Raw genomic sequence first — 22,937 nt, 5'->3', positions numbered from 1 at the left:
CGCGAAGCTAGGAGTGGCGGGCGCTGCAGCTACCACCTGGGAAGTGCGGGGCTGCCTGTCAATGCTCGTCGGAGCATCTGACTCCGGGTCCCCGCCAAGCTCCTTCTTAAAAGTGAAAGTTAGAAGTTAGGGGTGAGGCACCTGGCCATAAAGGATTAGTACGTATGGTGGGGGGTGGGGAGCGGAGGTGAAGGAAAGAAACAGGGAGGGATGGGGAAGGAGAAAGAAAAGAAGCCGGGAGGGAGGGACAAAAGCTGGAAGGGAGGGACGGCAGGAGAGAGGGAGGGAACGAGGGAGGGGCGGACGGACAGAGGGAGGGAGGGAGGGATTCAAAGGACAAAATATAAGAAAACAAAACAAAAGCCAGGCCTGATGACGTGGCTCGGCAGTTAAAGAGAACTTGCTGGTTTTGTTGGAGGACCAGAGTTGTGTTCCCAGCGCTTATGTTCTGAGCATAGGCATGTGGAGACTGGTCAGGGTTTTTTTTTTTTTTTTTGGCCTTCACAGGCGCGTGCACATTGCTTGCTTGCAGGAACACGTGCACGCGCACTTGGGGCCACACACACACACACACACACTTCCAAGCTTGCTTTCTGTTCCAATGCTTCATGGCTATTCTCCCACAGCTCAAACTTCTCATCACAGAATTCACTTAAATTGCGGAGCTAGCTGTGGCTTTTCTGGCTTCCCTTCCTTCATCCCCCAACAGGATCCAACTTCTGCACTTCTGCAGAGAACACCCCCCTCTTCCTTCCTCCCTCCCTCCCTCCCTTCTTTCCTTCCTTCCTTCCTTCCTTCCTTTTCATCTGTTAATTTATTTCATGACTATTGGTGCTTTGTCTACATGTTTATCTGTGCACGACTTGCCTGCCTGGTACCCACAGAGGCCAGAAGAGGGCATGAGATCCCCTCAACCTGGAGTAACAAATGATCGTGGGCCACCCTGTGGGTGCTGGGAATCAATCCAGGTCCTCTGGAGGAGCAGCCGGCGCTCTTAACAGCTGAGCCATCTCTCCGGCCCCTCAATCCACCTTCTATTGACATTAGCCCACCTTGGTTGTACTTCACAGTGTGTCTTGCCAGTTGGCCGCTCGCTCTCAGGAGCGCCTTACTTTGAGGTGTAGCTGTCAGGTCGAAGAGGAAACTGGGGCGGAATGGCTAACTGGGGTGCCTATTAGCATACCAAACGGGCTAATAGTGTAGCACCTTAGCAGATTTCCCTCTGTGAGCATCACGAGTACCGTTACTTGTCCATGTTGGTGAATTGGCTCTTCTCCCCCTCAAGGGCTTGCCTTCCCTCAGCTTCTCACTCCTATATAACCCTGCCATTTTAGCTATGTTCCCTCATGGGCCCCTCTTCTATGTCTCCCTCTAGGTCTGCCCTATTTCTCTCTTGTTCCCCCTCCCCATCTCCCCGTTCAGTCTACTGGCCACCTTTAGTCTTCTACTCTCTCTCCCAGTTCTGGACTCCTCCCAAATATCTACAATAAGAACCTTCCTCTCAACCGTACCTGTACCTCAGCGCAGTCTTGTCCTCGCTTTCAACCATAGCCACTGCACCCAAACACACAGAGGACTCACAAACACCAGGAAAGAACTAATGTATTCGCAGTTGGGGGTGTGGAAATGGGTACCAGAGAAAACAGTAGGATGCCATTGACTATGGCGAAGCACACAAGGGTGCAGCCTGCTCCTCCAAATTGTGGGGGCTTTCTACTTCCTATTGCTTCTGGAAGTGACTGGATGGTAACTCTGTAGGAGTCCTCTGTACTTCCAAATTTGAATTGAGAGTGGGGATTGGGTGTGATTATGTGTGGCAAAAGGTAAACAATTCCCTATTTGTGCTGTATTATGTTTTTTTCTTTTTTCCTTCCTTTCTTCCTTCCTTTCTTCCTTCCTTTCTTTCTTTCTTTCTTTCTTTCTTTCTTTCTTTCTTTCTTTCTTTCTTTTTGGTTTTTCAAGACAGGGTTTCTTTGTGTAGCCCTGGCTGTCCCGGAACTCACTCTGTAGACCAGGCTGGCCTCGAACTCAGAAATCCTCCTGCCTCTGCCTCCCAAGTGCTGGGATTAAAGGCATGGGCTACCACTGCCCGGCTCTCTCTCTCTCTCTCTCTCTCTCTCTTTTTTTTTCTTTTTCCTGGACTCACTCTGTAGACCAGGCTGGCCTTGAACTCACAGAGATCCACCTGCCTCTGCCTCCTGAGTGCTGGGATGAAAGGCTGTGCCACAACCCCAGGCTATGCCATATTCTTGAGGTAAGTAGGTGTGAATGCTTGAGATGAAATCCTAGAGAATTTTAGGTCCAATTTTTTTTTAAAGATTTATTTATTTATTTCATGTATGTGAGTACACTGTAGCTGTCTTCAGAGGCACCAGAAGAGGGCATCAGATCCCATTATGGATGGTTGTGAGCCACCATGTGGTTGCTGGGATTTGAACTCAGGACCTTCGGAAGAGCAGTCAGTGCTCTTAACCATTGAGCCACCTCACCAGTCTTGTTGATTAACCTAGGGCCTTGCATACACAATTCACCACAAATATATTATCACTAGCATTTTAATAAATTTTAATTTTTGTTGCATTTATTATTTATTAATTTATTTGGGTTTTCGAGACTATTTATTGTGAGTGGCATACATTTTAGTTTTTTGTTGTACTGTGTGTGTGTGTGTGTGTGTGTGTGTGTGTGTGTGTGTAGGCACACACCACCTGCATAGGGCTCAGAGGACAGCTCTCAGGAGTCCGTTCTCTTGCTTTACTATGTAGATCCCAGAGATCAGACTCAGGTCCTCAGGCTTTCCAGAGCTATCTTGCCAGTTTTTTGTTTTTTTTTTTTTTTGGTTTTGGTTTTTTGAGACAGGGTTTCTCTGTGCAGCCCTGGCTGTCCCGGAACTCACTCTGTAGACCAGGCTGGCCTCAAACTTAGAAATCCGCCTGTCTCTGCCTCCCAAGTGCTGGGATTAAAGGCGTGCGCCACCACTGCCCGGCCTATCTTGCCAGTCTTAGCTCTTATATTTTAAGTCCTAAGAAATGTGGAGAAACAATAAGAACACACACTCCATGCTATTGTGTGTAACATACACATAACACAAATAATAGCATGCGTGTACATAATATTGCTGGGCAGTGGTGGTGCATGCCTTTAATCCCAGCACTTGGGAGGCAGAGGCAGATGGATTTCTGAGTTCAAGGTCATCCTGGTCTACAGAGTGAGTTCCAGAACAGCCAGAGCTACACAGAAAAACCCTGTCTTGAAAAAAAAAAGACCTCAGCACTTGGGAGGCAGAGGCAGGAGGATTTCTGAGTTCGAGGCCGGCCTGGTCTACAGAGTGAGTTCCAGAACAGCCAGAGCTACACAGAGAAACCATGTCTCAAAAAACCAAAAAGAAAAAAAAAAAAAGGAAAAAAAAGACGCATAATATTGAAAAATAAGCCTCTCTGTAGTCTCTGTCACTCAAAGTGACAATTGCTAGTAGTTAATTTTGTTTCCTCTTTAAACAGCTTATCACTGCATTCAGGGTCCCACTATGTAGCTCTGACTATCCCGAAACTCACTCTGTAGACCAGGCTGTACTAGAACTCGCAGAGATCTGCCTGCCTCTGCCTAATTAGTGCTGTGATCAAAGGTGGGTGCCACCATGGCCAATTTAGTGAGAGCATTATTTATTTATGTATTTCTTTACTTCTTTGTTTGTTTTATACATTCACACACAAACATATAATGCACATAGTAAGTTCATTTCTATTTACTGAGGTTTTTTTTTTTTCTTTTTCCATTACACAACCTACTAAAACTTTCAGTATAGCTGGGTGGTGGTGGCACATGCCTTTAATCCCAGCACTTGGGAGGCAGAGGCAGGCGGATTTCTGAGTTCGAGGCCAGCCTGGTGTACAGAGTGAGTTCCAGGACAGCCAGGGCTATGCAGAGAAATCCTGCCTCGAAAACAAAACAAAATAAGACAAAAAAACTTTAAGTAGGAAAGTGGAATGATTGATCTAAGTTTGGAAAGATCCCTATATGGACTGGAGAGTTGGCTCAGTGGTTAGAGCACTGGCTCCTCTTGAGGAGGACTGGGGTTTGATTCCCAGCACTCAGGTGAGATAGCTCACAGCTGCCTGCACTGCTCCAGTCCCAGGGGTCTGCAGTCATTTTCTGAGGTAAGCAGGTCCCAGGCACGCACGTGATGAACAAATGTACCTATAGGCCAGAATGCGAATGCACATACTAACAACAAAATTAAATGAATCTAGAATAAGATTAAGTATAATTAGAAAAGAGAGATCACTGTTGACTACTTAAGTCACAGGGAAAGACCCATGACAGCTCTGACTGTTTAGTACCAAAAGCAAGCAGGTTTGCGAGCCTCCTCTCAGGCCCAGCTCCGGAAGTACATGCACATACGTCTCAATGATCTAAACCATCAGGGGGTACACTATGTTGGGTAATAATGTTCCCCCGAAAATTTAATGTGTGCTTCCATCTAAACAATGGTATCCATTTTGAGAAGGGAAATTCACTGAGATTTATTGCATACTGAGCTCTTAGCGTAGTATAATGATTCAATTCTCAGCTTTCAATTTTCTTTGATAGGGTAAATAATAGCAGCTAATTAAAAAGAAACTGCAAATAATTTGAGAATAATAGTTCTTTTCTCCCCGCTCTTTCTCCTTCTGGTCTTCTCTCTTTCTGCCCCCCTCTCTCTCTCTCTCTCTGACAAAAATCTTGCTATATAGCCCTGGAATACACTATATGGAACAAGGTGGCTTCAAAATGGTAGCAGTCTTTATGCCTTAGCCTTGTGAATGCTGAGCATGAGTGTGTGTCACTGTGCCAGGTCTGGAGAATAATAGCTTTTTCTCTTCTCCTGTTGTTCTTTTGTGGAGCTGGGGATTAACCTGGGACCTCATGCATGCTAGGCAAGTGCTCCTCCACCAACGGACATTCCCAGCATGAGAGTTTTTTAATTTTTCTTTCTTTGTTTTTCTTTTTTTTTCTCTTTTGGTTTTTTGAGACAGGGTTTCTCTATTTATTTATTCTCTATTTATTTATATTTGAGATGGGGTCTTGTAAAAGTGACGTTCGTCCGCCTGATGTAATTGTTGTCTCCAAGGCTTTATGCCTCCATCTGCTAACCTAGACCTAGTCCTGGAAGCTTCTAGCCTCTGATCGGTCTTATCTAGGCCTAGCATGTTCTCAGCCTCTGAGACTTACTGCTGAAGAAGCTCGCCGTTTCTAGCTCTTTCCGAATGAGTTCGTGTTGACTAGTCATCTGCTCTGGCTCAAACTGCTGCTGACGGATTCAATCTGGCTTCTCTCAGCCCTTCCTGAATTGCTCTGTTTGGCTTCATACTAAATTTGGACCTTCTGGCTCCTCATTCTACGGTTCCTTCTGTCTTGACCTGTTTCTAGCCTGTTCTCTCTCTACAGCCTGTCTCGGTACAACTGTCCCAAGAAACCTTTCCTCCTTTCTCTTCCTACACTGCTTTCGAGTAGCTTTCCTTTCCTTTCCTCTCTCTTCTTGTGAGAGTTGGGTGTATCCTAGTCTGTCAATGATTTGTCACTTTGTCTGCCACTCAGACATCACTTTCTTTTTTTTTTCTTTTTTTCTTTTTCTTTTCTCTCTCTCTCTCTCTCTCTTTCTTTCTTTCTTTCTTTCTTTTCTTTTCTTTTCTTTCTTTTTTTTTTTTTTGAGGCAGGGTTTCTCTGTGTAGCCCTGGCTGTCCTGGAACTCACTCTGTAGACCAGGCTGGCCTTGACCTCAGATATCCGACTGTCTCTGCCTCCAGAGTGCTGGGATTAAAGGCGTGAGCCACCACTGTCCGGCGTCAGACATCACGTTCAAACATGGCTGCTTCCTTCTACAAACCAACTTTACCTTCGCTGTTTGGGATTAAAGGTCTTTACTAAGGACCTTTAATGTCTATATTCCAGCCAGAGGGATTAAAGGGGTATACAAAGGGCTGAGCCACACCATATAGAAATAGGTATTTTCAGCAAATAACACAATCTTGGGGTTCAAGTGTGATCAACTATCCTGCAACAGGATCTCATATAGTTCAGGCTGGTCTCATACTCATTATGTATCTGAGGGTTACCTTGACCTCCTAATTCACCCACATCCACATCCCGCTTGATGAGATTACAAGCCACCGCCACTGCCTTATGACTTATTTATTTTTAAAACCACTGTATATGAAGAGCAGCAGATTCACAATAGCATTTTAATGACCCAATTCTGAAGATGGCATAGTTTTCTAGCACTGAAGCAAAATCAAGCCAGCGCTTAGCCTTGGAAAAACAAAACAAAACAAATGTATCTGTTGTCACCTTAAAAAAAAAAAACCCTCTTTACACCTGAAACCTTAGCTTGTTCAGATACTGTGGTAAAGAAGTAGAAGGTTTTGTTGTTGTTAACTGTCTATTTTTAAGTGGAATGTCCTAATGTGCTCTCTGCTGCTTTGATTAAACACCATGATCAAAAGCGACTTGAGGAAAAAAGGGTTTATTTCCTATTTTCAGATCACAGAGGGAATTCAGGGCAGGATCTCAAACAACAGAGCTGGTTGGAAAACTGCTGACCGACCCCTGCCCTCTTGCCTGTTTCTAGCCTTTCTTTTTTTATTTTTTGGCTTTTCGAGTCAGGGTTTCTCTGTATAGTTCTCTGTCCTGGAACTCACCAGGCTGGCCTCAAACTCAGAAATCCACCTGCCTCTGCCTCCCAAGTGCTGGGATTAAAGGCATGCGCCACCACTGCCCGGCTGTTTCTAGTCTTTGGATGAACTCCCTTTCCTATACAGCCCTGGTCCAGCAGCCTAGGGATGGTAGCACCCACATTAGGCCCTCTACTATCAACTGACAATCAGGAAAATTCTACAAACTTGCCCACAGGCCAATCCGATAACTCCTCAGTTGAGATCCCACCTACCCACCCAAAAAACGACCGAGAGTAGGCATCACTGGGAGAAACAAAAAAAACACCCAATGGCCGAGTTATTCGCACACTTCTTAAGGAAAGTGCTTTCTAATTGTAGATCTCGACGTTGAAGATCTTCTGCTGGTGGAAACTACCTTGAGAAATGGAGTCCGAGGAAGGCAACGCTGGGCCACCTCCTCTGAACGAAGAGGCTCCTCCTCCTCCAGTGGGAGAGGAAGCTCCGCCCCCTCCAGAAGGCACTGCCCCTACCGAGGGGCAGCCCCCGCCCCCCGAGGGGGCTGCTGCCCCGCCCCCCGACGGTACAGACCCCTTGTCCCTATCTGAGCAGGGTCCTGTTGCTTCCGTGACAGACTATAGGAGTCTGATTCCCTCAGATGAGGAGATAGCACCGCAGGAGGATGAGGAGTCTGGCCAGGCCAGGGTCCGGGGGAGGATGGCCCCCAGGCCTGCACAGTCGGTGCTGTCGGATGGGCTTTCTCAGTCTTCCAGGAGGTCCTCCAAGTTCCGCCGAAGTATGACTGGCATCCCAAACCTCCAGGAGACTCTCAAAGAAAAACAGGTTTGCAGCTGATCGGGCTTGCCGTGGGAAAGCCCTGAGACTTTTCCATTGTTTGAAAAGACATTTCTCCATACTTCCATTTTTCTTAAAAATGAAAAACAAACAAACAAACATGTTTCCCCTTCTTCTAGGCAAGATTTAGAGAAGCAAGGGAAAGCCGGAAAATGAAAATTGACCCCTTGTATAAATACATATTTGAAATTCTAGGAGAAAAACTTGGGCTGGACTTAGTAACTGTGGAAGAACTAATTTTGGATTGCCCGTCGGTAAGCTGAAGTCGTGCCCTTAATTTGTTTTGTTTTCCCCTTTGTTTTGGGGTGTGTACCACTCGCGCGGCGCGCGCGTGTGTGTGTGTGTGTGTGTGTGTGTGTGTGTGTGCGTGTGCGCGTGCGCGTGCGCGTGCGTGTGCGTGTGCGTGTGCGTGTGTGTGTGTGTGTGTGTGTGTGTGCAGGAGCAGGTGTCCGCATGGACTGATGGTGCCTTCCTCTACCACCCTCCACCCTGGAGATGTGTGTATTAAAACAAGAGGCGCCGTAGTGCACAACTGGATGGAGACAGGCTCTGGTCTACTTAGGTCACCCAAGTTCCCCACTGGAATATACCTTGTGGTCAGACAGACGTGGGCAGAGAAGTTGCACAGCTTCCTGGGTTTGGTTTAATGATCTAATGCGGTCCTCTTGATAGAATTTTTCTTCCCCTTGCCAGGCGGTGGTGGCGCACACCTTTAATCCCAGCACTTGGGAGGCAGAGGCAGGCAGATTTCTGAGTTCCAGGCCGGCCTGGTCTACAGAGTGAGTTCCAGGACAGTCAGGAAAAAAAAATCATCTTCCCACTACTCTTTCTTTTCTATCTTTTTCCTCTTCTTTTTCTTCCTTCTCTGCCTCTTTTCTTCTTTCCCTCTTCTTTTTAGTTCCTCCTCCTCCCTCCTCCTGTGGTAGGAGGGAATCTACCCCAGGACTTAATCCACAAGGTAGACAACTCCCTGAACCACCACCTTCCAGTCATCTTGAAGTTCCCATGGCCCTTTCAGTGTTCATTTTGCCCCAACTACGCAGATTTTGCAGGCAGTCTCTGCTATCCGCAACATTGTTACCTTAACAGTAAGAGAGTTCTCTTCTGACCGAGAGGTGTTATAACGCCCTCCCTTTCTAATGCCCTCCCTTCCTAATGCCTCCCTGGGCTCCTCAGTCATCTGCAACGTACGTCCCTACACTCCACATAGAGGCCATCCTCAGTCATCTACACTCCACATAGAGGCCAGTGATGGCTTATGACCATCAGATGAAAGGAAAGCCAGTTTCAGAAAAGGGATTGCTCTGTAGGTCTCATGCCCCAGCCATCATTCCCTGTACTGAGGAGAGCAGATAGGTGAGCAACCTTGTTTTCACCTGAAAAATTGCTAGGCTGTGCTTTCGACCTCCATATTGAAAGCTTAGCACCTCTGCTGGAGGCACAGCTGCAGAGATTGGGGCCTGCCCATTGCCTCCAGGGGAGAAGGACTGCTGCGGCTGGGTGGGGCGGGACTACAGGGTTGGAGAGCCTGCCTTAGGGATTGCCAGCTGGATTTTTGAGCTGGTGTTCTCTGTTTGGAAGGAGACTTTGTTGTGCTAGCAAGCGAACAGGTGTTTGTGGGACACTTTTCTTTCTTTCTTTTTTTTTTAAGATTTATTTATTTTATGTATATGAGTACACTGTAGCTGTCTTCAGACACATCAGAAGAGGACATCCAATCTCAATACAGATGGTTGTGGTTGCTGGGAATTGAACTCAGGACCCCTTAAAGAGCAGTCTGTGCTCTTAACCGCTGAGCCATTTCTCCAGGCCCCAAAGCAACTCTTATAAGGACGACATTTAATTGGGATTGGCTTATAGGTTCAGTCCATTACCATCAAGGCCAGAGCATGGCAGCACCCAGGCAGGCATGGTACAGGAGGAGCTGAGAGTTCTACATCTTCATCTGAAGTCTGCTAGCAGAACACTGGCTTCTAGGCAGCTAGGATGAGGGTCTTAAAGCCCACACCCACAGTGACACACCTACTTCAACAGGGCCAGGCCCACTCCAACAGGGCCAGGCCCACTCCAACAGGGCCAGGCCCACTCCAACAGGGCCAGGCCCACTCCAACAGGGCCAGGCCCACCCCAACAGGGCCACACCTTCTAACAGCACCACTCCCTGGGCCGAGCATACACAAACCATCACAGCCTGCCGCCTTCTCTTTGCCATTCCTGAAGTGTATCTCACCATTTGCGTCCATCTTGCTAGGTGCAGCTTCCAGGACCCCCTAGGAGTGAAGTCAGACACTGCTCAGGGCACAGGAAATAGAGAAGGTGGATATGAAAGGAAGAGTTGGACCGGAGCAGGCACTTCCATGCGAGTTATGCTCAGCCATGGTAGAGGGGAAGAGAGTGTACCTCAGGGAGACTAAACTAAGGCAGAGAGATTAGATTAGTGCTTATTTTTCTGAAAGGGCAAAGCCATGAGGAAAGTTGGCATTGAAGGGACGCTATTGGCTCAAGACAACCCCGAGAGCAAGTTCTCAGCTCAAAGGGGATTTGTTTGCCCCAGAGGGACGAAGGACAGAGAACAAGCCAAAGACAGGAGATAGAGGAGGAGGGAGAGGAGAAAGGGGTATTTATCCTGAGGGAGGGGTACGGATGGACAAGGACTGCCTCTGGATAGACAAGAGACCCATGTGGACCATAGGAAAACGGCAGCGTATTAAGGTAAAAGGGGAGGTTAGGATGAGGTGCTTAATTTTTAATTAGGCATGTTAATTAGATGAGCCAAAGGGAGCTTTTGATCGCTGGACTTCAATATTTTGATAGCTGGTCCTTGGTAGTCAGCCTCAGGAGGAGGAAGTGGCCAAATAAGGGGATAGACCTTGGTGGCTAACTTAATGGTTGTTAGCTAGACCTAGGGAATAGGGGAGAAGGCAAGGCCTGCCAGAGCCATGTTTGCCAGGCCCAGGCTGGCTAGAGTCCCTGCAGGCACCAAGTTGAGGGCCAGATGAATAAGATGCTAAACTTGGCGTGGAAGGAATTAATAATCCTAGCTAGCCCCATATAAAAGATATACAATCCAGGTATTTTATTTACAAGCCATAAGCCTAGATTGGGCAGGTTTGGAGCTATAAAAAAAACATATTCCCTGGCTGATGGTCCATCTCCTTTCCTGGCAGCCTCTTCCACCTCCATCTTTCTCTCCTCCTCCTCCTCCTCCCTCCTCCTCTTCCTCTTCTTCTTCCTCTTCCTCTTCTTCTTCCTCTTCCTCCTCTTCTTCCTCCTTCTCCTCTTCCTCCTCTTCTTCCTCTTCTTCTTCTCCCCCTTCCTCTTCCTCCTCCTTTTCTCTTCTTCCTCCTCTTCTTCCTCCTCCTCTTCCACCTTTACCAGCAACCCCCTGGCTCTATCCTCTCAAGTCCCTCCTTTCTCCCTCCACTGCCCAATCACAGGCTCTAGCCTTTTATTGACCAGTTAAATTGGGGAGCAGGGTTCACATAGCATCACTTGGTGTATGTGAGGATTGGCTCCTGTGTGTGTAAGTGGGGCGGGAGGTGGGGAACCACATTTCGAGAAGCCGATATTTAGCTTAGTGTATTAGTGACCTTCACTGCTGCTGTGACCGGATTCCTGTTAAGGGAGGGAGGATTCATCCATGTTCACCATTTTAAGGGTCCGTTCCCGGCAGGCAAGGCACGGTGGCAGGAACCCGAGGTGGCAGGCAGGTCACTTTGCATCTGCAGTCTTTCTGGAAGCAGAGGACAGAGAGAGTAAGCGGGGGTGGGGGGGTGGGGAGGACAGGCTATAACCCCGCCTCCACGGCCTGCGCCCTGCTGACTTCTGCCTGTTGAGGGTTTCCATAACCTTCTGAGATGGCACTAACAGCTGGGGACTTAGTGTTACATGGACCAAGGCCATAGAGGACACTTTACGTTTAAACCACTACAGTTTGGGTGGTTTAGATGGGAAATGGTACACATATATGTGTGTGTATACATATACATATACACACATATACACATAGACACACATGTATGTATATTCTTTTACCGTGAAGCCTGACGTTAGTCCAGGTCGAAAGGCAGCTTATGAGAGGGCTCACTGAAGGCATGCCTGTCTTGTTACTGGTATGATGGCTCTTTTTATACCAGATCTATTTTCTCCTTGTGCCTTCCCCTGTACGGTGGCCTAGGAAGCTGGCATCTACGCCACTGAACATGTGGGTACCCTTGCTCTCTGGCTTCTGCCTAGTTATCCCACGCTTGGCCATATTTCCTCCCCACCTTAAATTCCTGCGAAGGGTTCTCTGTTTGCCCACTTAGCTTTCGTCATAGCAGTTCCCCTTGCTGACCTCCACGTGTGTTTACATGGTGTTCTTTAATGCTGGGCCAAGTAAGTGACTAGGCAAAGCTGTACATGTAAATCAATTGATGGAGGACCAGAAAGAGAATACACCAGCCCATCTCGGGAAGATCATTTGAGACTGCCCATTCCTGCCTTCTCCCCCCTTTCCTTCCTCTCTCCCTCCCTTTTCTTCTTCACTCTTTCCTGACAGGTTTTCCTTCATATTCCAGACTGGCCATGAGTGTCATGCACAGCCTAGCCTTGCTTCAAGCTCTTGATCTCCATCCTCAGCCTCCACCATGCCCCAACGATGAACTCTTCTTACCTCTCACATGGGCTGGCAATGGCGGGGGAGACTGTTCAGTTGGTACAGTAAAGCTCTTGCTGCTAGTGTGAAGGCCAGAGCTTACTCTGCAGAGTTCACATAAAAAAACAAAACAAAAACAAAAAAACCAGGCATAGTGAAGTGGAAATAGGCAGATGCCAGTAGCTGGCTAGGCAGCCATCGGAGCCTTATATGATGATATCCAAGTCAGCCTGACTCAAACCAAAAGAACAACAACCACCCCTCGACAAAAACAAGGTGGACACTGCCAGAGAAATGACACCCTTGATTTACCTTTGATCTCCCAGGCACATGCGTACACACACACACACACACACACACACACACACACACACACAGACACACAGACACACAGACACAGACACACAGACACATGCATATACCTTCTCAAACCGCCCAGCCAACCAACCAGACAACCAACAAACCAACTGTGCTGGATGGTTTTTGCCAGTGTTATACAAACCTAGACGCACCTAGAAGGAAGAAATCTCAATTGGGGGACAGTGTCCATCCGATTGGCCTATGAGCAGGCCTGCGGAAGGTGCACATTCTTGATGGGTGGTTAATGTCGGAGGGTCCAGCCAGTGCCACCCTGGGCAAGTGGGTGCAGCCTGTACAAGAAAGGTAGCCGAGCAGGCAAGGAAACAGCTTTACTTCACGGCCTCTGCTCCAGCTCCAGCCTTGCTGCTCTCAGGAATGGCCTGTAACCTGCGAAGGAACACTTTTCCCCCGAAGGTGCTTTTGGTCACTGTCTTAGTCAGGGTTTCTATCCCTGCACAAACACCATGACCAGGAAGTTGGGGAGGAAAGGGTTTTCTCAGCTTACACTTCCACACGGCTGTTCATCACCAAAGGAAGTCAGGACTGGAACTCAAGCAGTTCAGGAAGCAGGAGCTGAGGCAGAGACCATGGAGTGATGTTTCTTATTGGCTTGCTTCTCCTGGCTTGCTCAGCCTGCTCTCTTATAGAACCCAAGACTTCCAGCCCAGGGATGGCACCACCCACAAGGGGCCCTACCCCCTTGATCACTAATTGAGAAAATGCCCCATAGCTGGGTCTCATGGAGGCACTTCCTCACCTGAAGGTCCTTTCTCTGTGGTAACTCCAGCTCTTGTCAAGTTGACACACCAAACCAGCCACTACAGTCATGGTATTTATCACAGCAACAGAAAGCCCATGGGGACACCAAGAAGTGAAATTCACCTGCATTCCCTGTCCATCTGGGATTGAAGTTAGTTTAGCTACTAATCTTTTCTCAGATATTTCTGCTTTCCAGCCCTGCCAGCCCCTTCCTCTTCTTCCTCCTCCTCCTCCTCCTCTTCTTCCTCCTCTTCATCCCTCCCTTCCTCCCTTCTCCTCCTCTTCCCTATCCTTCTCCTCCTCTTCTTTTTCCTCCTCCTCTTCTTCATCTTTTTCCTCTTCCTCTTCTTCACCACCATCATCATTATTATTGTTTTGTTCTTTTTTCTGTTTTTCACAACAGAGGTTTCTCTGTGGAGCCCTATCCTAGAACTTGCTCTGTAGCCCAGGCTGGCCTCAAACTCAGAGATCCACCTGCCTCTGCTTCCTGAGTGCTGGGATTAGAGGTGTGCGCCGCCACCATCACCCCACTTCTACTTTTTTAGTTTTGAGAGAAAACCTCTCAAAGTTGCCCAGGCTGGTCAGTGTTCCAGGCAGAGCCTGAGCCTGTGATCCTCCTGCCTCGGCTTCTCGAGAAGCTAGGATTATAGACTTCTGTGCTGCCAGACCCTTCAGGAAGGTCTTTGAGTCTTATTTTATTTGAAAAGGGACATTGATGAGCTAACTGAAGCAGTAGTTACAGGAGTTATTTAATTTCAATGTATTGACCCTCATCTTCTCTTTCTTTTAACAGCTGGATCCATTCACTAACTTTTTTGAGAAAGGTGGTTGTAAGACACTGAAGTTCTTGTACCAGGAAGGAGAAGTGCCTGGTTTCGGTAAGGATGTTTTATGAGAGCCCTCGGCTTGAAGTGAGTTGATTAATGTTGAAACGCCGTCTCTTTTTCTTTTTCACTTTCTCAGAGAAAACTTGACCAGGAATCTATGTTTTTTTAAAAAAAAATTTTTTGAGGAGTTGGAGAAGTGGCTCATCTGTTAAAAGCACTTGCTCCTCTTGCAAGGGGATCCTGGTTCAAATGCCAGCACCCACGTGGTGGCTCACAACCATCTGTGAGTCCAGTTCCAGGGAGTCGAATGCCTTCTTGTGCCGTCCACTGGCATGGTATGCATGCTGTAACACAGGCATACATGCTGGTCCAACACTCACATACATAAAATAAATCCTTAAGGGCTGGAGAGATGGCTCAGCCGGTAAAAGAGCACTGACTGTTCTTCCAAAGGTCCTGAGTTCAAATCCCAGCAACCACATGGTGGCTCACAACCATCTGTCCAACTGCAGTATACTCATATCCATGAAATAAGTAAATAAATATTTTTTTGTATACTTTTTTTAAAGATTTATTTTATTTATATGAGTACACTGTAGCTGTTTCCAGACACACCAGAAGAGGGCATCAGATCTCTTTATAGATGGTTGTGAACCACCATGTGGTTGCTGGGAATTGAACTCAGGACCTTTGGAAGAACAGTTAGTGCTCTTAACCACTGAGCCATCTCTCCAGCCCCAATAAATATTTTTTTAAAAAAACCCTTAAAAACATTATCTTGAGGACACTCCAGGGTCAGCAAGATGGCTCAGCCACTAAGCCTACTGGTATAGGACCCACATGGTGAGAGAACCAGCTCCTGCAGGTTGTCTTCTGACCTCCGGATGCATGGCGTGACACCTGTGTGGGCAAGCACTCAATAAGTGACAATAAAAAACCCTCCGTTTGGAGATTCAGTAATTTCAGACATTGCTGTCATGTTCAGGAAGAGATAGACACCAGCCTCTATTGGGAAATACACTTTTCTGTTAGACTTTAATTGCTGTTTTCGGGAACAGGTGGACTGTTTTGTCTCTATGTGTGCTCAGACGGCTAGTAAGTAGGCACGATGCTGCTCTGGAGCCCAACAGTTGCCCCTTGTGACCCTGGCTCAATGTCCTGTGGCGTCTGCCGCTGTTAGTCGCAACATCTGGCCTTCCTATATCAGGCCTAGGATAATTATCACACCGCCTGGTTACTATACCTCGTTTCAATAACTAGATACTTGAGTTGTCCGTTTAAAAAAAAAAACTGTGTGTGTGTGTGTGTGTGTGTGTGTACATTCAGGTGCATGTGTACGCGTGTATATGGGGTACAGAGGTGGGGGACAACCTCAAGTGGCATCTTAAGGAATGCCCCCCACCACCACCTCCTTAGGAATAGGTTCTTGCATTGGCTCGGAGCTAACTACCATTAGGTTAGTTTGGCTGGCCATGAAGCAGTCACTTACTGAGTTGTGTCCGTTCCGTGAGTTTACGCTCAGTTCTTGACGTCTGTTTCCAGAATGTGGTCGGACGATTACAGGAGTTCCCAAAGGGGGGAAAATGATGAAGATCTACGTAGACAACGCGGCTCCTGACAAGCTGAAGGCGCTGTGCTTGTTTTTTGTCCGCTGCCGTAATGATGTCGCCATTAATTCCAAAACCATTTATGAGGTATGTTTTTAAAACACGGGTAGCTTGTCCCATTCCCCCAGGCTCCTTTCTCTTCTTTCCTATGTGTCAGACTGAAATGGGTTCCAAGAAAGTGATGTATCTGTATGTGTAAAGAAACTAGCCTGGCAGGGGTGGCGCACACCTTTAACCCCAGCACTTGGGAGGTAGAGACAGGCGGATTTCTGAGTTCAAGGCCAGCCTGGTCCACAGAGTGAGTGAGTTCCAGGACAGCCAGGGCCACACAGAGAAACTCTGTCTCGGAAAACCAAAAAAAAAAAAAAAAAAAAAAAAAAAAAGAACCTAAAGGATTGGCTATAATAAAACTGGATTACTGTCATCCTAGAGATACTAAATTTGAAAGTTTATGTTTTGAAAAGAAAATTCAAGGTTCATATTTTTGAGACAGAATCTTATATAGCCCAGGCTGCAGGCCTTAAGCTCAACACACACACACAGAGAGAGAGAGAGAGAGAGAGAGAGAGAGGAGGGGGGGGAGAGGGAGAGAGAGAATCACGGTTCCAGTAATCTGGGGAAGGAAGGGTTTATTTCCCTTCTACTTCCAGATCACAATACAGCCCTGAGCGAAGTTGAGACAGGACCTGAAACAGAGACCATGGTGAGCGCTGCTTATTGACTCGCTCCCCCAAGGTTTGCTCAGACTGCACTCTCATATAAGGCAGGACCATCTGCTTAGGGGTGGCCCAGTGGATTGGGCCCTCCCACATCAATTAATCCAGAAAATAGCTCTCACACGTGCCCACAGGCCAATCTGCTAGATGAAGTTCCTCGACTGAGCTTCCCTCTTCCCTGGCGACTCTGGCTTATGCCACCAAAACAGCCGCCAGCCCTACAGTTCATGAGAAGTCGGTCTCTGCCGAAGAGTCTGGAGGGACGCATTCAGTTTTGTTCGTACCAGTTACTACACCTACACTTTGCTTAGTACTTTACCATTTTAGACATTTTAGGAGAAGAAAGAACTGACTGAGAGTCTAACCTCCTTCAGGGAGGCCAGAGTGCAGAATAGGAGCAGGAGGTGGCGTGACCTAGACCAGAATTTACCTCCTCTTCGCTGGCTATTGCCGCTTCCTTTGGCAAGTGGCTTGCCATCTCTGAGACATGGGCCTGCCTGACTCTCTGTGCTGGATAGCTGGGAGACCTCAGAAAGATCAATTCTTGCTCTACCGCCCAGCTTACCGTGGATTCTCAAAAAGCATCCATCTGCTCTCTTTATCGTTCTTAGCGGGCCTTGCTTCCTACCTGAGTGGGACGTGCAACGTATCCCCTGTAGTTTTCCTGTTTGTGAGGAAAGACTGCCTGAAGGGAGGCCGTGAAGAGAGGTGGACAGTCGTTCCCCACGGGCCCTTGTGGGGGTACTTGCCTGCACCTCCCGTGCTGGGTGAGACCTCTGCAGCTAGTTCTTGAGGATTCTGCCCTTCCCTCTAAGCTCGCCCAGCCTCATTCTTTCTGAACTCTTGACGCTTTACCAGGCCACCTCCATGTGTGGACGAATGCCCAGTCTGTTACCAGTTTGAGTAGTGCTCTCTTCAGTTAATCTTTGGGTCAGTCTGCTATTTTTAATAATTTAGACTCTTCCGTTCTCTTTCCCCTCCTCTTTCTTTTACCCTTCCTCTCTCCTCTCCCCCTTCCCTCCCCTTCCACTCCTTTTCTTCCCTTCTTTCTGTTCTGAGGACCAAATCCACGGCTTTGCATCTGCTAGCGAATGGTTCTACTCCTTGGCCACGTTTCCAGCCTGGAGAGAGGAGTCTCGCTGTGTTACCCAGGCTGGCCTTGAACCCCCTGGGCTCAAGTGAACCTGCCTCAGCCTCTTGAGTAGCATCGAGTACGATTGTCTTTGACCATACCACGCTTACGCTTTAGGTTTTTTAAAAATCATGGCGTTCATGTGGTATAAAGACTAGGTTCTCTGAGGCTTGGGCTACGGGGCTGATTTCTCTCTACCCCACTCTCCAGAAGCAGTTCTTAAGTCCATTAGATGGCGCTGGGGGGTCAGCTCGGAACACGCTGCTCTTAGAGAGGACCTGAGTTCAGTTCTCAGCACCCGCCGTGGGTAGCCCATAACCACCTGTAACTCCAGACTCAGGGGATCGGACACCTTCCAGTCATGGCAGGCCTACATACGTGTGCATGTATTTAAAAACATAATAAAAAATTTAAAAGCCTCTGTTAGAATAATCTTTAATTTACCTCCACATCGCTGAATTTAGCTCTGTCGGTCTCTCTTAACCTTTTAAAGCATCATGTGTAGGCTTTCTTCTATAGATAAGAATTAAGTTTGGAGCCAAAGCAAACCAAACCAAACAGCAACAACAAAAACCCCAAGCCAGGATCTCTTCTGGAACTCACTCTGTAGACCAGGCTGGCCTTGAACTCAGAGATCAGCCTGCCTCTGCTTCCTGTGTGCTGGCATTAAAGGCGTGGGCCACCATGCCCAGAACTCTCTGTCCCTTTCCCTTTTCCCCCATCGCTCCCTTATTCTGATGTAATTACATCCCATACTGCTTAGATAAGCGTTGGTTCATATCGTAACTATGCACGTGTAATTCCAGGGGAGGCTAGATCACGTATGTATTCGTGGTTAGACAGGAAGGGGCCAGGGCAAGAAACAGCCCAAAGACATGTCCTCAATGACCCACTTCCTCCAACCAGCCCCACCCCCTACTTTGAACCACTTCCAGTCTTCATCCCCCTCCAGGTCTGCTCTGCTAACCCCCCACCCCCAAACCCCCTCCCCCTACTTCTTTATATAATGGCCTCAGTACAAAGGAATTAGTCCGTGGATTAGTTCAGAGTCTTCAGGAGATAATCCACTGTGGAAACACCATCCGATAAACACTCAGAGGCACTCTTCACTAATCCCCTGGGAATCTCTCAAGTCGACATCAAGGATTACCCATCATCCTTAGCAAATCTGTTGTCATGATACAAGCACATCTTGTACCTGAGAATGTCCGGCTGTGAGTGGCTCGGTTGCCCCTTTCCCATGCTTCAGCAAGGATGTAGGACACAGTTCTTCTCCTTGGCAGAGATTAAAGGACTGAGGAAAGCATTGGAACGGGGCCAGGCGTAAGACTGTTGGTTCTAGACTTCTGTTCATAAGCATCCAGTGTTTCCCAATAGTTTACAAGACATATCAACTGTTTGCTGCAGATGAAAAATAGGTTATGATTTTTCCCCCCAGTTCCTTAGTGGACTTAACACCTAACCATTGAATGCCGCCCTTTCAGGATGTGCTGTTTAGCTTCATGGATGCGTCAAAAGGACTCTTAAAAGGAATCAAGCACATGTTGAATAGCATCTTTCTACCAGCTATCCTGGCAACGAGCAACTGGGGTGCTTTAAACCAGTCCAAGCAGGGTGAATCGGAGAAACACATTTTCATAGAGACTATCCATAGATACCTTTCGTTTTTAGACGGTAAGTGTTGAGTCTTAATGTTGAGCAGACCACTCACCAGGAGATCAGGAGGGCCTTTCTCACCAGGGCTCTTGGCAGGTAAAAAGCATTCTATCAGGAGAGATCTTTTCCTCAAATTCTTTTTAGTCAGAGTTTGCCTCCAAGAAAATCTGGACTTGTGCCAGAGAGATGGGTCAGCAGTTAAGAGCTTTTGCAGCTCTTGTAGAAGACCCAGGCTTGGTTCCCAGCCCCCACACAGCAGCTCATAACCTCCTGGAACTCCAGTTCCAGAGGATCCTGTGCCCCCTTGTGTCCTCCGTGGGTATTGCATACATGTGGTGCAATACTTGGGCACACATATACATCTACACATCAAATATTTTTAAGCTGTGCTTTAAGATGAGCTGTTTTTTGTTTTTGTTGTTGTTTTTTTTGTTTTGTTTTAGTTTTTGTTTTTTTGAGACAGGGTTTCTCTGTATAGCCCTGGCTGTCCTGGAACTCACTCTGTAGACCAGGCTGGCCTCAAACTCAGAAATCCGCCTGCCTCTGCTTCCCAAGTGCTGCGATTAAAGGCATGTACCATCACTGCCCAGCCAATGAGCTCTTTAAAATGTACTTTTATCACTTAATGTTGTAAAAATATACAGTTTGATTCAAAAGTCAACTTACAACCTGTTTTTTCTTTTTCTTTTTCTTTCCTCTTTTTCTCCTTTCTTTCTTTCTTTCTTTCCTTCCTCCCTTCCTTCCTTCCTCCCTCCCTTCCTTTCTCTCTTTCTTTCTTCCTTTCTTTCTTTCTTTCTTTCTTTCTTTTTTTTGGAGACAGGGTCTCATGTAGCCCAGGCCAGTTTTGAACTCCCTCTGTATCCCAGGATGGCCTTCAACTCTTTTTTTTCTTTTTCTTTTTTCTTTTTTTAAAGATTTCTTTATTTATTATAAGTAAGTACACTGTAGCTGTCTTCAGATACACCAGAGAAGGCATCAGATCTTATTACAGATGGTTGTGAGCCACCATGTAGTTGCTGGGATTTGAACTCAGGACCTTCAGAAGAGCAGTCGGTGCTCTTAACTGCTGAGCCATCTCTCCAGCCCTAGCCTTCAACTCTTGACCTCATGCCCCTACATTCACAAGTGCTAGGATGAAACCTCTATGCCTGGTTTATGTTAGGGGACCAAAACCAGGGTTTTGTGCAAGCCAGGTGAGCGAGTACCCTAGCAACTGCATCCCATACCTACCTGTAGAATTATACCTTTATCAAGCATTGGATCTTCCTCTTTTCTGTAAATTGTATAGCTTGGAAGCACACCTCGTCACGGAGCGCATGGAGACTTCTTAATGTATCATTTTTCTTCTCTAAGGTGCTAACATTAGCATCGAGGGGACAGTGATGCTGAAGAAGGTGGACAACGTTGATTTCTCCAAGCTGAGCACCTTTGAAGAAGTCACAGCTGCGGCGGGCAGTTCTGAGATGGTGCATCAGCTAGAGGAGGTGTTGATGATGTGGTACAAGCAGATTGAGCAGGTAACGCCCCTCCATTTCCCCTTGAGCTGGAGTCTTGTGGGTCCTAGCTGTGACATTTTTGTCCCTAATAATCTGTGTTTTGTTTGTACTCTTCATGGAAGAGAGAGGGAGGGGGACACACGTCACCATGAGGAGAGCCACAGAGACAAACACTTACGTACATCCTGGGCGGCCAATGGATGTGTTGCTGCTGTCAGATAGGCTCCGTGTAGTCTTTTTAATATCATTCTAACACCAAGTCCACAGAAGCAAAAGAACAGCAAAACAAAAAACGTAGCTATGTCAAACTTGTTGGGGGCAACTGTAAAGCGATTATGAATATTCTGTATATTTTAATTAATGCTGGAAATTAATTTGGTGGCAGTTATTCCTTAACCAGCTAGTTAACCACACAGAGACCTTTTTTTTTTTTTAAAGAGTTATTTATTTATTTTACTACATATGAGTACACTGTAGCTGTACTGATGGTTGTGAGCCTTCATGTCGTTGCTGGGAATGAAGGTTGCTTGCTCACGTCGGCCCGGATCCCTCCAGTTGACCGTGCTGGCTCTGGCCCTGCTCGCTCTGGCCTAAAGATTGATTTATTATTATATCTAAGTACACTGCAGCTGTCTTCAGACACACCAGAAGAGGGCGTCAGATCTCATTATGGATGGTTGTGAGCCACCATGTGGTTGTTGGGATTTGAACTCAGGACCTTCAGAAGAGCAGTCTCTTAACCGCTGAGCCATCTCTCCAGCCCTGAGGCCTTTTAATATTTCAAAGCTGAGGACTTGGCTGGGCAGACCCTCAAGCAGCTTATCTAAGTTAACCCAACCACCCAGTCCCATCTAGTCACGTGGCTGGCCATACCTTCTGGCCCGTAGTTATGTCTGTCTCCTCTCATGTCTCCTGGCAAAATCACGTCTTCTCTCTTTTTCCCAGAGTTTCTTTCTCCCTCCCAGGAAGTTCTGCCTTCTTCTGCCTACCCAGCTAAGGGGTCATCAGATTTTTATTAATGCCAATCAGAGAATGCCTCAGATAGGTGAGGAAGGCAGAGATAACTTCACACAGTATACCCCAACAAGCAGCGGAGGCAGCTAATTTGTTGAAGTCCTTGCCCTGCACATGTGAGTCCCTGATTTCAATACCCAGTGCCCACATTTAAAGCCAGGTGTGGGCATGTGCACCTGTAACCCCAGCACTGGGAGAACAGAGGCAGCCTAGATCCCAGCTGGTCTAGCCTGGTTGGTGAGCGCTAAGACTCAGTGAGAGACTCAGTCTCAAAACCAAGTAGATGATGACAGAGGAATGACAGCTGAGGTTCAACATGTGTGCACAAGGGCATGAGCATCCATATAACATGTGCATACAAGGGCATGAGCATCCATATAACATGTTCATACAAGGGCATGAACACCCATGTAACATGTGTGCACAAGGGCATGAACATCCATGTAACATGTGCATACAAGGGCATGAACATCCATGTAACATGTGCACACAAGGGCATGAACATCTGTATAACATGTGCACACAAGGGCATGAACACCCATATAACATGTGCCTACAAGGGCATGAACACCCATGTAACGTGTGCACAGGGGCATGAACACCCATGTAACATGTGTGCACAAGGGCATGAACATCCATACAACATGTGCGTACAAGGCATGAACACCCATATAACATGTGCACACAAGGGCATGAACACCCATGTAACATGTGTGCACAAGGGTATGGACACCCATTTAACACGTGCACAAGGATATGAACACCCATATAACCTGTGACTACAAGGGCATGAACATCCATGTAGCGTGTGTGCAATGTCAGGAACACCCATATAACATGTGTGCACAAGGCATGAACACTCATATAACGTGCATACACTTACTACTAAGTAAGTGTATTACTTACTTATATTACTAAGATGCAGATCTTAGTAATAAGGGCAGAACCCTCATGATTTGATAACCTTCCAAAGCCCTCCCCTCCAAATACTATCACACTGAGGGTTAGGTCTCTGCATTGGAGTTTGGGTGGACTGCCATATTCAGCTGAGGCTGGCTTTACAGAGTTAGAGGTTTAGTCCATTATCATCATGGCGGGAAGAATGGCCGCATGGAGGTAGACATGGTGCTGGAGGAGGAGCCGAGAGTTTCATGTCTGTTCCTGCACTGGCTGGTTTTGTGTGTCAACTTGACACAGGCTGGAGTTATCACAGAGAAGGGAGCTTCAGT

The 22,937-nt window shown here is 47.2% G+C and overlaps 1 protein-coding gene across 5 annotated transcripts in view; it reads left to right on the top strand.

Annotated features, from left to right (window-relative positions):
• The window catches only part of Dnah8 (dynein axonemal heavy chain 8), a 253,949-nt gene that overhangs the window by 378 nt on the left and 230,634 nt on the right, over positions 1-22,937 (top strand). For 3 of the 5 annotated variants that reach the window (XM_031346760.1, XM_031346759.1, XM_031346763.1), the window contains exons 2-7: positions 7,032-7,493; positions 7,625-7,759; positions 14,054-14,138; positions 15,630-15,781; positions 19,027-19,216; positions 20,552-20,715. In XM_031346760.1, the coding sequence (XP_031202620.1) occupies positions 7,077-7,493; positions 7,625-7,759; positions 14,054-14,138; positions 15,630-15,781; positions 19,027-19,216; positions 20,552-20,715 (1,143 nt within the window). In that variant the 5' untranslated portion in view covers positions 7,032-7,076. Of the gene's footprint in view, positions 1-22; positions 133-7,031; positions 7,494-7,624; positions 7,760-14,053; positions 14,139-15,629; positions 15,782-19,026; positions 19,217-20,551; positions 20,716-22,937 lie in introns of those variants that run through there. The other 2 variants (XM_031346762.1, XM_031346761.1) reach the window with 2 other exon arrangements.

This window comes from Mastomys coucha, unplaced genomic scaffold, assembly GCF_008632895.1.
Source record: "Mastomys coucha isolate ucsf_1 unplaced genomic scaffold, UCSF_Mcou_1 pScaffold3, whole genome shotgun sequence".
Classification (NCBI taxonomy): domain Eukaryota; kingdom Metazoa; phylum Chordata; class Mammalia; order Rodentia; family Muridae; genus Mastomys; species Mastomys coucha.
This window is presented reverse-complemented; position numbering and strand designations above follow the sequence as displayed.